Source organism: Caloenas nicobarica, chromosome 1, assembly GCF_036013445.1.
Source record: "Caloenas nicobarica isolate bCalNic1 chromosome 1, bCalNic1.hap1, whole genome shotgun sequence".
Lineage (NCBI taxonomy): Eukaryota > Metazoa > Chordata > Aves > Columbiformes > Columbidae > Caloenas > Caloenas nicobarica.
This window is the reverse complement of record NC_088245.1, coordinates 105,955,151-105,969,130: the sequence shown is the minus strand read 5'-3', so window position 1 is coordinate 105,969,130 and position 13,980 is coordinate 105,955,151. Positions and strand designations below refer to the sequence as shown.

Sequence of the window (13,980 nt, the reverse complement as noted above, 5' to 3'; positions counted from 1 at the left end):
AGGCATATATTTCTTCTCAACAAGTGAAGCTTTTTTGTAGTATATTTTCATTTTTTTTAGAATTGAAAACTCCCATTCATATCAGTAGCTGAATAGCATCAGGATAGGCACAACCAGCTCTGGTAGTTACCACTATTTTCTTTTTATCTGAGATAGGTAGAAGGCTGCTGTGCCAATCAGATTTGCAATACTTACAGGTTTTGTATGATTTATTTTTTCTCAGCTGATACATTGCAACCAAAATTATAGTCCGGTACAAACAGGTTTTGTATCTGGTCAGTCTCTTTGCTGATGTCAAGAAAATATTGACAAAACTGTCAATTCGATCACTAAATATACCTCTATTTCTTCTTTTACTTCTCTTCAGGATCAATTCACTATTCAACCTAAAAATTGGCCTACGTTATTTATGTATGAAGGCCATTTTTGCTGGCATGGTAGAGTTGTATTTGAAGCATCATCGCAGTTCCAGACTGAAATTTGTTTGGGAGACTATAGGGGAGCAGCTGTCCCTCTGGTAAACTGGGCTGTGTTCAGAGGAGTGCAAGCTAGGTCTCCTATTCGCTTGCCCAGACAGGTTTGCAAGAATGATGCTTGCATTTATGAATATGGCTGAAAACCCCTAATGTATTAATATTTTGCTTTGAGAGCCACCAAATTTATCTGCAAGGACATTCACATTTACGCTTGCCCATCATTACGCAGAGATAACGTACAGGTGACTTTCGCTAGTCAAGACAACATTTTCACAGCATGGTTCAAAGCAATTTTCATTTTGGTTACTAAAGCAATTTCCACATTCCTGGAGGGTGTTTTATTTGTTCCAGGAGGACAGCAAAGCTACTTTGTGCTTGCACAGAGCAAACCTTAGAAGGCATCTGTCACTTCTGTGCTCCACTTGTGTGGGACTGGGGGCCCAGGCCTCAGTCCTGCGTGAGACCATCAAACATGTGGTGAATACTCCCTGTGCAAGGTCCTTGATAAGCAGGGGCCAGACTAGCACATCTGCTAATGGGCATCTTTCAAATTCGAATTTCACACATGCAGACAAAACAATACTTAAAAAAATACCTGTAGAGGAAGAAAGAAAGATTCTCCCTTGCACCGTTCTAACTTGTCTCCCATGTCCTGAACAAATACGAAATGACCCAGAGCTTTGACAAAAATCTGTGCATGTCTTCTCCGTATAGTCATTACATCAAGAGCCACTGCTTTCAGGATTTTCAGTCTCTACTGGTTTAGTATAAGAAAAATAGAAGACGAGGAGTTTTTAGGTGAGAGTGATAAAAACAAAAGCTTCATCAATGACTGCCTTCCCTGAGTCACTGACTTGCAGGGCAGGTCCTTTCCTCCAAAGCTTCTCTGAATGTGTTTTGGGCCTCCTTTTCTCCCAAGGTCTGGAAGACATCTGTTTGAATATTTTATTATTATTTTTAATAGGAGAAGAAACCATTTTTTGACTCAGCACTTGCCCATCAGTCATTGCTACTATATGAGAAAGTATATTTTTTTTTCATTTCATGGTTGTTTAGATTTACATTTCACAGTTTAGTCCCAGGCCACAGATCCACTGTCAAAGCCCAATGCACAAAAGAGCAACAGTCAGCTGGAGTAGTGCTGGTAAAATTAGAAGTAGGACTGATGGACTTAGAATAATTATACAAAATACAAAATGGCCAACACAACATTGGTTTGGAGAAAAATTTCCTTTGCTGCCAGACTGCCTCTGATACCAGTCCATAAAGCACCCACCTTTGCTGTGTTTGGTTTTGTGAGTGCCTGGATTTCAGCTGTCACTGTGTTCTGATCTGGGGAAAAATAGTGTGTACAGGTGAAGTGGCCACTATCTCAGGCTGAGAAGCAGCTGCAGCAACAAAAAAATGAAGCAGTGATCAGAGTGGATGAGATTGCAAGACTTGCAAGAATGTTATCAGAGCACCTACAAATGCAAGCATCTAGAATGGCCACTCTGCTGCTGGAAGTGATAACAAATAGGAAATGGAATCCTGTTTCATTTGAGATAACTGCATAATTTCACTTAGTGCTTCCTTGTAGGAGACAGAATTTCCAGTTCTGTCACGGGGAAGGTATTCAAATCAGAGTGCCCTGACATCCCCCTCCTTCACCTTTTCGAAGTGCACTGAGCAAAGCAAGGATGGAAAGGTTCCGCTCCTCCAGACAGACATCCGCAGTCTGTCCTCAGGAAGGAGGGTGCACCTGTCCTAAATAGTCTGGTATTACAAATTGAGTTAGCATTTTATTTGCTTCAGAGGCTTATCTGTGCATCTCTCCTGATGATTCATAAGCAGTGACCTAATGCAAAAGACATGAACGCGTCATTAGCAGAAGACTGCAATCCTGTTTTGCTAAAGCATAATTCAGATCTAGAAAACTCTACCAAAGAAACAGATGCTTTGGTAAGAAGATACACAGCTCCCTGAATTTTGGTAGTGGGAACACTTCAAAAAGGCACTCTGGAAAACAATTTCCTTCTAGTAGAGTAGATTGTAACCTAGCCATGAGATTTTCACCCAAGAGATAGCATCTGATCCAGCTAGAAGACGACCACATTTTTCCTTTATCTGCAAGCTCAGGTGCAATTGAAAAGAGAAGGTAAGAGGACCTGGACCACAACATTGGGTACTACCATGTGTGGAAAAGAAACCTGACCACCATTCAAACAGCAGAGGTGAAGTTGGGAATCTTGAGTCACCAGTACATAGAAGACCATTTGGCCTGATACTCTTAATTCTGTTTGCAAAATTCAAAATTGTGTCAGTCTGCACTACTTCACAGAGTGACAGGGAGCTGAGGACTCAGAATGGATTTGCTGAGAAATGGTACATGGCTGACTAGCAATAGCCAAACTACAAGGCTTCACTTTAGACAGCTTTTTTTTTTTTAAATGCCCAGGTGTGCTGACAAACCAGAAAATTGCACAATACACTGCTACAGTCCTGATGCAAACCTTGCTTGTTTCTTCTGTGCTGATGGGCCAGTATATGACTGGGTGCAACCTGGATGTTGAGATTTGAAAATCAGACTCAGAAAATAAAGTGGGGATGATCAAGCCTAAATGGAAGGGGCAAAAAAACCCAACCAAACAAACTTGTTCGTACTCCCAGCTAGCTCACTGCTGTCTTTCTGTGCTCCGACTTGCTTGGAAGAGCTTTGATTACAAGACTTTCCAGCTCCACATTTCTCCTGATAAATTATATACAGCCCAGAAAATAGATGTTGCAAGGTCCTCCTTTCCCCAGTATGAGCTGTAAGGCAAGAATCCTTGCACGCTGACAGAGCCACTAGCACACTGCTATGTCAAAGCAATGAGAGCATGTGAAGATGATGAAAATTGTGCTATATTTATGCAATCCAGTTAAAAACAACAGCAGCAGACCTTGAAAAAAATTCTCCTTCCCTTGCCCTTCTTCTAGAGAAGAGCCTACAGGGTCCCAAGGATTCTGATTCTTATAGGGCCCTTAGAGCTAGAACTGGTCCTTTGTCTATGTTAATCCCTATGTTAATCCCTCCTATATTTTTTTTTCATCCCACTTATTGTTCAAAATAGACGCTGGAAGGTGCATTCTTGCAGCAAAGTTGGTGATAAGTGTATTAACATCTTAAAGCCTCTCTTTCTTTTGTAACTGAAGGAGTTCTCAAAATCCTAACACCTTCATTAACTGTATTTATTAGCCCTCTACAGCAGTCATCCTTTTTGCAGTGTTAGCAGGAACTATTTAATTGCTTTGAAAAAGTTTTCCGGTGTTAACGTTCCTTTGTAACGTTGATGCAAAATTCAACCTTTAAAAGGTTTTTTGAAGAATCTGAACTCTGTTTCCTAGAAGATTTCAAAAATTCCATACAAAATACAAACAAAAATTATAATATGTATTACAATACAATCAAACTGAAAAGTCATCTGCAAAGTTCTTTAAGTAGAGCATGTCACAAAACAATAAAGTGCTTTTTAATTGTCTGCAACTCCCCACTTCTGTCATCTAAGCAATGCATACAGGGTGTTCCTTGTTCCAACACCGTGAGACATGATCATTGAAAGTTTTTCCTTTCATTCATACAAAAAAGTAAACCACCGCAACATATAGCAAAACACGCAAAGATCACCTGAAATGCCATCTGTGTCATGCCACCTCCTGTAGTTTCTCAGCTCTGTGCAGCAGTAACTCACTTTGGTAGAGCACAGAAGCACATGAAAATACACCACATCATGTGGTGCACAGCACCAGCTCTTCTTACCCTCTCTGACTCATCCAAAATGCTGTTCAAGGAGAGAAACTACTGAGTTACAAAGGTTCTTTGTTTTTATCACAGAGAGGAAAGCTTCTATCTTCTCTACCAATTTGTCCCAGCTCTATTTTGATCCATGAGTAGATTAAAATAAGTAAATCTGCCTGGTCTAAAAGTTGGCAAACTGTTCGGATGCATAATTTCATGTCAATTTTTTTGGTTTCTTTTGGTTTTAAACAAATCAGTTATTATATCTGGAGTCACAAATGGGGTAATTTTGGACCTTAATTTTCCCTGTGTGTAACAGCAATAGGACCAACCTATTTTGTAGGACTTCTTTTAAGATAAATATACAAAAAGTGAAGTGCTCAAATACTACAAGGATAGTACTGAAGACAAACAGTTACAGAGAGGTGTTACAGAATGAGCATGCTCATTTTGGTCACTGGAACTGGCTTCCCAGAGAAATGGTCATGGCCCCAAGCCCGTCAGAGTTCAAGGCGCATCTGGACGATGCTCTTAGTCATATGGTTTAGTTTTAGGTAGTCCTGTGAGGAGCACGACTTAATGTGTCCCTTAATGCGACCCTTATGCATCCCTTCCAACTCAAGATATTCTATGATTCTTCTCTGTGAATCTCTACAAACATGGGGTGGCTTTTCCACATGTTCTTGGGTTTTCCAGGGACTAACAAAACCAACATTGTATTTTCAATTGCAGTACATAATTCCAAAGGTAATTCTAAAAAGGAAGCATATTCCTGTGTTTCAATGTTCCATATCTGCAGGTGTTATGATCCATTGAGCCAGACTGCTATAAGATGGCATCTATGTGACTGAAGGACTTCAGACATATTTCCAAAGTGATATGGTTAGTGTAAGGTAAATCTCACTGAAAATGGACGGAGCACAAAATCTCCTTGTCTCCCTTGTTTTTCCAACGTGCAGTTTAAAGCAGACAAAACTAAGATACAGCTCCTTCCTTTACTACCTCACCTTTTATTTGTCATCTAATACTTCTCAAGGTTTCAAGCAAATGCACATGCCCAAAGGAGCAAAAAGAATTAGATACCCTTCCTCTGATGCTTTTGCAATTTATCCACAATTTGGAAACTTGCTGGACTAAATGGATGCTCACTCTGAAGACTCCCAGAACAGAGTAGCTGTACTGGTTACCCATATTCCCCCTCCATGTACCAGTACAGGACAGCCATCATAGGAATATCGGAGTATACTTTCAGTATGGGCTAACGATGACTTAATACACACTCCAAATTCTAACACACTTCCAATGTGACGGGTAGGAAGAAGCATCATGTCAATCACAATGTCCACTAGAACAGCAATATCTGGGATTGCATATACGTCAATACATATTTTTTCAGGATCATATTTAAAAATTGCAATGGACTAGCATGAATGAGCATTGCTTTTCTGTGGTTTCCCACCAAATTCCAGACTGGACTGTGAATCCATACTTATACATAATTTTTGCAGAACAAAGCACGTCAAATGAAAAATACTACTTTCCTTTAAAATGCACTACAAAATGTTTTTGTGAGTCATCACCATCAGCTGCAAGTTTAAATTCTGAAAATAAAAAATATAAGAAAAAGGAAAATGTGGTAAGTGCTACTTGTGTACAGGAAAATGCACTTCAAGGCTTGGGGATTATAGTAATTCAGATGCCAGTAGTTTAAGCATCAATCTGTAAGTGTTAGTTGTACCAGATTAATGAAGCATCTGTGGTGTTTGCCTAGATTTGCTTTTCCTTTCAGCAATTTATCAATTCTAGCATTCTTGAACATAAAAGCTTAACAAATCCTGTTTACACATCTTTTTGACACTACTGTTGTCATCTATATTTATTTAAATGATGTTCCTCATTTTTGACATTTTCTCTGGGGCTCGAAGAGCAGGTGTTCAGATATAACTCCAAGTTGTCAAAAATGAAACTGGCAATGATTTTAACAGATACAGCACTGAGGAAATAAAAGAAAGTTGTAATTTTGAATAATTAAACACCACACATGATTTGTTAGACTACATCATCGTTACCCAAAGGATATCTTAATTCAGACTTCATCATAAACACAGAATGGGATGGTGGTCACAGTGGGACTAACACTGGAGATTTGGATGCCAGTTCTTGTGTCCAAAGCATTTCTTTGCAAATCTAAGAAAATCACGTTGGCTCTGAACCAAAACCTATTGAGATTGCTTTTGTTTCCTCTCCTGGGCCCAAAATTAGTGGAACACTTGCTCTAGAGAGACCACTTAGATCAGGGGTGTCAAACTCATTTTCATCAGAGGTGACATGAGCCTCGTGGTTGCCTTCAAAGGGCTGAATGTAATTTTATGACTGTGCAAATGTAACTACTCCTACATTTATATAGCTGATGTGGCCCCTGGTGAAAATGAGTCTGACGGCCTGCTCTGGGAAGGACGCATTGTTATGTAGACCCATCATTATGTAGCACTGCTCCACCTTGCACTCCTGACTGTCTGGGTAACACAGATATGTGGAATTAATTTGTATCACGTACCATCTCATCAAGCAGCAACGCTAGCTTGTTGTGTGGCTACTTCACAGTACCCACACATGTAATGGAATAACATGAGTAGATGTAACCTGTTATTTATAGTTTGGCATGTAACAGACAGTACATATTCAACTATGTGTTCCTTCTAGCAAGTTCCAGTAGGCCAAGTCTTTTGCTCCTCGGTCAAGTAAGTTTTTGTAGATGTATTTATTTTGGAAGCAAGGTTTGATCAAGACTAAAGGAAAGAGGCACAGTGACTTAATGTTTTTGGAAAAAAAAAAATCCTTGAATACTTTCAAGGAAATCACTGTTTCTTGCCAGCTGAATCACCATTGAGTGTTGGCATATCTCAAAGACTAATCAAGATGAATGAAACACATAATTTACCATCTTTCTAACAGGATATTTTTAACAGGAAGCAAAACCTCCAAAAATATTTTGTGAAAAACCCCCAAGTGACAGTAAAATAATGAATACATTCTACTGCTGACCAAAGAAAAGGAAAGATACATAAACAGAAGTTATGGCCATTTTTTCATATTCAAATTTTCCTACATTTCAACCAAATCCAATACAGTACTAATGCAGCACAACTGACACCAAGAAAATTAAAATATGACAGAGGAAGTATTAACAGATCAAGATATCCTGAACTGGTCTAAGGAAGAATGTTGCAGCCCTTTTGGGTGAGCTACTGCTACACTTTGGACTGTGGTGAAGACTACAATGACTGGCAACTGATAAATAGGTGGGTCTTGTTTTCTTTTGTTTTGTTTTGTTTTTTCCCATCAAAAGAGGTTTGTGTTTAGGCTTCACTATTAACTCCAGCAATACCATCAGAATGAATTGCCTACCGCGGTCTAACAAACACATGCTATTAGCTGCAATCATATAGAAATAATTGAGCACAATAATTAGCCCAGAGCTCCTTTCAGTGCTTAGGAAAACAGAAGTGACTTAGAGCACGCCGAACAGGTAGGCTGATGCACAAGTCTTGTGAATGAAGTAAACTAGGAGCTGAGATACCTACCGGTAAAAATCTGGCAAGATGCTGAGCCTCTGCTCATACTACCTGGGGATTTCAGTACTTCTGCTCAGAAGTAGCAAAGTAATTGTGCAGATCTACTAGGAAACTACCTAAATCAGTCTTGGCCAAGACCAGCATGTGGAACTTCACTCACCTCCTCTACAAAGAAGGAAAACCTTGCAGCACTGCTAGGCTTCCAGAGAGGTGGATTTTCGGCACTTTATTTTTCACGTTGGGCCTGTGTGTACTACTGTGGGCATTCATTATAAAAGTGGCAAAAGCAAGAGTAGTGAGGTCCGAATTGAAAAGTGGGACTAAAATGACTGATGAAACTGAAAACGGGAGGTTACGCTTCTCACCAGCTGCGGGAAACACCAAGTCAGGAGCTGCTGGTGCTGAAGTGTGTCTAAGAAATAGGCATACTGAAAAGTATTGTTAATTTAAATCAACAGCTTCTAATCACTTACCTCTGATAATACATACGTAATGGAAATGAAGCAAGTGCCATAATATCAAGGCAGTAATTCCTCCGTGAGGCATCTTCCAGGGAACAATAAGCCATGCATTTCAGACTCTGACTTAAAATGTCTGTTTAAGCTCAGAAAAGAGCACTCAGGCTGCTCTTCCTGGCTAATTAGAACCTATTAGCTCTTCCTAAACTAATACACAAAGTGTAAATACAGACATCTTCGTGTTTCAGACACAATACCCTATGGATCAACTACGAGATACAGAACAGTGAATTCTTACAGCCACTTGTGATGCGTTTCGCAGAACAGCGTTCTTGGTCAGCTTTCAAATTTCTTCTATCATTCCGGCTGAACGTCCACTTTCACAATAAAGCCATAGAAAGAATATCACTGTCCTTTACTAATGGAACAGCATTTATACCCTTACACTGCCAGTTCAACTACACAGAAAGTACAACGATCCCCAAGACAATGCAGTGACTTAAAATGCTCTAACAAATCCCATACAGTCAACAACTGCCATATAAACTAACATCTGGAAGCAGGGACAGATGTTTGAAAGAACTTGAATGAAGACCTTAGAGACAAATCACTTACGGTATGGAATCACTGATGAAATAAAAAGGCAATTAAAAAACCCTGGTCCTGGCCCTGCTGCCCCTGCACCCAATTTTTTTTTTTTTTTACAAAGTATCTGAAATATATTATGCCTTTCTATGTCCATTTTTCTAAAGAAGGGCTAGTATTATTTGATATGTTAAAATATTATAGTCAAGATTTTTTTTTTCCAAATCAGCCTACTCCGCTGTGTTTTAATTGTCTGTGAAAGCCAAGATTAACTGCTAATCTACGAGGGAAAGGAAAAATAAATATTGTATCTTGATAATTAATGTAATCAAATTCTAGTTTGTGAATCGTCTAAGTTCTAAAATGCCCCAGCTTTATAAACAGAGTTTTATGTACTGTGAAAACAAAACGAAACCCGAAAATACTCTTTTGTGTATTCTCTCAGTTTTGGGTGTCATGTCAAATCACATTACTGCTGTGCACTCTGTAACTTCAGTGTACGTTTGACGCAAAACCTTCCAAAATGGACTGTCTGAAATCTGTGTAGGCAACCAGAACTTGAAACTACTAGCAACCGAGACCTTGAAAATACTCTTTGGTCACGATGTTTTTATGACTATAGAAACAATTAAGTTCTCATAGAAGGAAAATACAAAGTAGATACAGTCAATTTCCATTTAAGAAAAAATGCTGATAATTTGCCTTTTTTTCTTGTATGTATTTTTTCATTTACTGTGTGATGTTTAAATAACAGTTTTACCTATATATATTTGTATTGTGTGGATTTGAATTATTTGTGCCACGGTAGTGTTTACATGCCAATATCATGTGCTACCTTATTAAGTTAGGCACTCTGCCTAAGAATTTATGATCATCTATTTTACATTTGTCTGACAAGTGTCATCATAACTTCTATTATACAACAGGCTATGGCTCACTACCACACTGACCCCCCTCCTTCATATTAAGTACCTAAAAACTAACAAGAGAACCAAAACCTCAGGAGATGTAGCTATTTTTAAAAGACTAAACATTCACGACTATGTATTTCCTCATATTTATTTTGTAACAGTATTTTTCTAAAACATATTAAAATAGAAAAGATGTTCATCTGTTTCATCATACAAAGAAAATACCAACATAGTAATAAAATACTGAAAACATATGAAAGCACCAAAACATTAAAATATTCATATTGGCAAAGATTCTAAGAATATATTTCTTGCAATTGTATAGTAAAGTGCTATTCAATCACTCAAATTAAGAAATTGGCATTTTAATAGCATGGTTATTATTAAGGTTACAAGTTACTTCGTTACCTTTCTCAACAAGACAACAACCCATTTGGTTGGAAGCAAAGCATTTGCATGCACATGAAAATAACCTAAATAACAGCTTCATAGTAAGCAGTGAACAATTTAAGTTGCCAACTCATTAAGAAAACAAAATACCAGAAGCAAAGTGAACAGAAATTGGATCAGTGAAAAATTAAGAAAATGTAGATTGGGTAAAACACTGTATAAATTAAGAAAGGGGAAAAGACTGTGCACCAAACAGTTCTTTAGACTTGACTTTTACATGGTAATTTTTTAGTAATCATATTGCTGCTTTATTAGTTCATCAGTTGAGTAATGCATTTTTTTTAAACTGCCCTTGTCTTGTTCCTAAAAATCATACTACCTCTACAAAACACTGACAAGATACTGTAAGGAAAAAGACAGAAGCAGAATATGACCTTTATTTTTCCTCAATAACCTCTTCTCATCTATTGAAGTCAGCAGACAAAACTAAATGATCTGTTACAAAGCCAGTTTGTAGCAAAAATTAATTCCCATAAAGAAACTATTTAGATTTTTAGATCTCATCAAGAGTTAAAATTTTAAATGTATGAAAGATACCATCAGTCTCCTTTTAAGTGTTTATTATTTTAATATACATATTTACAGCAATGAGTACAAAGAATTCTGTTTAGCATAAATTCTCATTTCTACAACAGTTTCTGAGAAATGGCAGATACAACACATTTATGTTGCCTTCAACAGCATTTAATCTTCCTGACTTGACTTTTTTCAAAAATTTATCTGTAATTTAAGCATATTGCACATCTCAGAATAAGTTCTTACACTGACTATTCATGAACCTTTTTATGAACCAATAATAGGTCATCAAAAGTCAACTCCCACTCCTTCTGCAATTTGGCATAGAGTTGCTTTCAAAAAAAAACCAAGAATAGTGTCTCATCATGATTATTTCATTAGTATCTTTGGAATCAAACAAGGGTTATATTCCTGGTGAATATAGCTGTGTATGCGTTCTTTAAAATAACATTTCATTCAGGAAAAACACAAAAATAAGGAATTTAACCAATTAAAGCAATTAGCCAGAATTACTAAAATAATGACTAACAACAAATACCTTCCTTTACATGTGCATGTACATAGACTGTATAAAAAAATTTGCCTATACTACATAATTTCTGTAAATTTTCCTGAATGAACAGGTTGACCTTTAGAATACACTAAGCTGACTGCTTGCACCTTCTGTGAGAGTAATTCAGGATGTAAGAATGAATATGATGAAAATAAATGAAATATTGTATTTAAAATAGATGAATAGAGGCAAAAAGCCTAGACAGCTTTAAATTCTCTTGTATTTGGTTTCTTTCTTCTAGTTCAGTAGTATTTATTGAGTTGCACAGGGAAAACAGGTCCTAGCTCTAACATCTTGCTCATGCCCTGTTTTGAGTTCCAACTTTCAGTAATTTCCTTTGCTGGTCATTCTTTTCCTCTTCCTTTGCCAGCCATTCTTTTTTTCTTTTTTTCCCCCAACAAGTTGTATCATTGTTCACTGTTGTGGACTCACAAACCTCATTTTGGCAGTTCTAGAATCTAAGAAGAGCACTGCAATCCCTTCCATTCCAACCAGCCACAACAGGCAGCACGTCCAGCGCACAGGAGTTTTTTAGCTTCTCTTGGTATACGCCAGGTAGAAGCAGAAGGCAACCACAGTAACTGACAGTAACGATAAAACAACTGACAACTGCTGGAACCAGAGGCAGCGATCGATCTGCTCTTGAAGTCTTTTATTAATTTGCAGTAAACGAGTTAGCTGAAAACAGAAACAGTTTCATTAAATTTGAATTACTGCACCTGAAAGTACTTGTTAACTCAGAGCTATTTAGCCAATGAGCACAGTAAAGACTTCTCTTAATGATCTCTTAGTGATATTTTTTCGATCACTACACATACTTCAGGAATCTCTTCCACTAAAGCAGCTTCACATCTGAAGAATTATGGATAGTTCCTATTGCCTGTATCAAGCAGGTGACATCTTTACATTAGGAAGCACAAGACAGTGCTGAGGCTGATACCCCAGATCTGTAATATACACAAGAGGCATGAGCAAACTGCACTGAAAGTAGTATTTGATTCAACCATTACCATTTGAGAAAATAATTAAATCACTGTCACTGATTTAGTTACTTTCAACTGCTAAGCTTTTCAAATACTGTAATTTACAAAGTACCAAAGAGGTTTAGTACAAATTATTTTTATCTCTCTCATATTTTACAATTTTGTTCAATATTCAGCGCAGAGGAATACACTATTACCTGTATATGTAAATCTTCATTGGTTTTTGCTGGAGTATTAAATGCATTCTCTTTTAAAGTCAGAGAAGAAGGCTTACTACTTTCTACGACATGACACCTGAGCCTGTAAAAGAGGAAAAAAATGCACCAAAAATCATAAATTCAATGTAATATTGTGTAATTAACAGTAAACAGACCATCTAACAGCTATTATATGCGCTTTATCCTCTGTTCTAGTTGATTAATTTTCTAAATTACTATTGCAACGATAGTCTGAAAAGGCTTCCTCAGTCCAACAATTACATTTTGTCAGCTTTTTATATAGAAAGCAAAGTCAAAATTGTCTGCATGTTTAGTTCAAATATATCTTCGTCATTTAAAATTCATAGCACAGGATGCACTGGATTATTCAGTCAAATACTTACGAGAGACACAACACCGCATTGAACAGCAAACAAAATCTAAAGGTTTCCTTTCCATTTTAACCCTTAACAACAACATTTTTTCATGTACTCCACCTCTTCCACAGTTGAAAAAGCAGGAACAGAATTTCAAAGCATAACTGAAGGTAATGGAATCCTATGCAATTTATAAAATACCATAGAAGCTTCTCTGATAACATGCAAATCAATTAGTGTGGGAATGAATATATTTGTTAAAGAAATGTTTAAATTGAAGCTAAGCATTTTTCTGTTTTAAGGAAAGAGAAATGCTAAAACTTCTCCAGCAAGACAAAACAAAAAAAGGGACAAATACGTGTAATAAAATCTAAGTAGATTCCTCAGATGATGTGCTTGTGCATATATTACAAAGAATAATTATATTCTTCACTACTTTTAATCTAGGTTTACTAAAAAGTAAAGATCAGTTTTGTTTTCATCAGTAATGTATGCACATGGCACACTTTACAGGTGATAAACTTAATGTAATCAAATAATCTCTCCCTATTGCTTCGGGGTCTATCTTAAAAAAAATTGCAACATTTATGCAAGGAAGCTTAAGGTCACTCATTGGATGTACATTTTGCTTAACAGGAAAGAAAGGGATAAGCATTTAAACCAAAGATACAGCAAGACTTAGGCAACAAGTCCCAAAAATACTTTTCCCATGTTAATTTTGGCCATTGGGAGGTAAAGGCAGATGAAAAAAAAGACCCCAAAACCCAGGAACAATCTAAAGTAAAAATACAGTCAAATTATTTTCTGTTAAGAGGTGAAACAGCATCTTGATATCATGACACTAAGACTTCTGGATGAAAAAGAACTACAATGAACTTTTCCTAGAAATGTACAGTGATACAACTAGATGAGAACAGATGAAGGAGAAGAGTAACAAGCATATTTAAGAGAGCGTATGGGGAAATATATTTTCCTAATAGTATTTTTTCACTATTGAATATTGAAAACACACATATGAACATGTGATAGGTTTTACAGAAATTTTCTACAAAATGATGATTTTCCGTATCAGAAAGGGAATATTTTTTGTCTAGAAGAGTTTCACATTTGATATTTCTTCTTTCCTTGCTTCTTTTTTTTGA

The 13,980-nt window shown here is 37.0% G+C and overlaps 1 protein-coding gene across 2 annotated transcripts in view; it reads right to left on the bottom strand.

Annotated features, from left to right (window-relative positions):
• Positions 1-10,028: 10,028 nt before the first annotated feature.
• The window catches only part of MOSPD2 (motile sperm domain containing 2), a 33,058-nt gene continuing 29,106 nt past the window's right edge, over positions 10,029-13,980 (bottom strand). For both annotated transcript variants that reach the window (XM_065640470.1, XM_065640463.1), the window contains exons 14-15: positions 12,462-12,564; positions 10,029-11,959 (exon numbers count right to left, since the gene is read on the bottom strand). In XM_065640470.1, the coding sequence (XP_065496542.1) occupies positions 11,813-11,959; positions 12,462-12,564 (250 nt within the window). In that variant the 3' untranslated portion in view covers positions 10,029-11,812. The remainder of the gene's footprint in view (positions 11,960-12,461; positions 12,565-13,980) is intronic.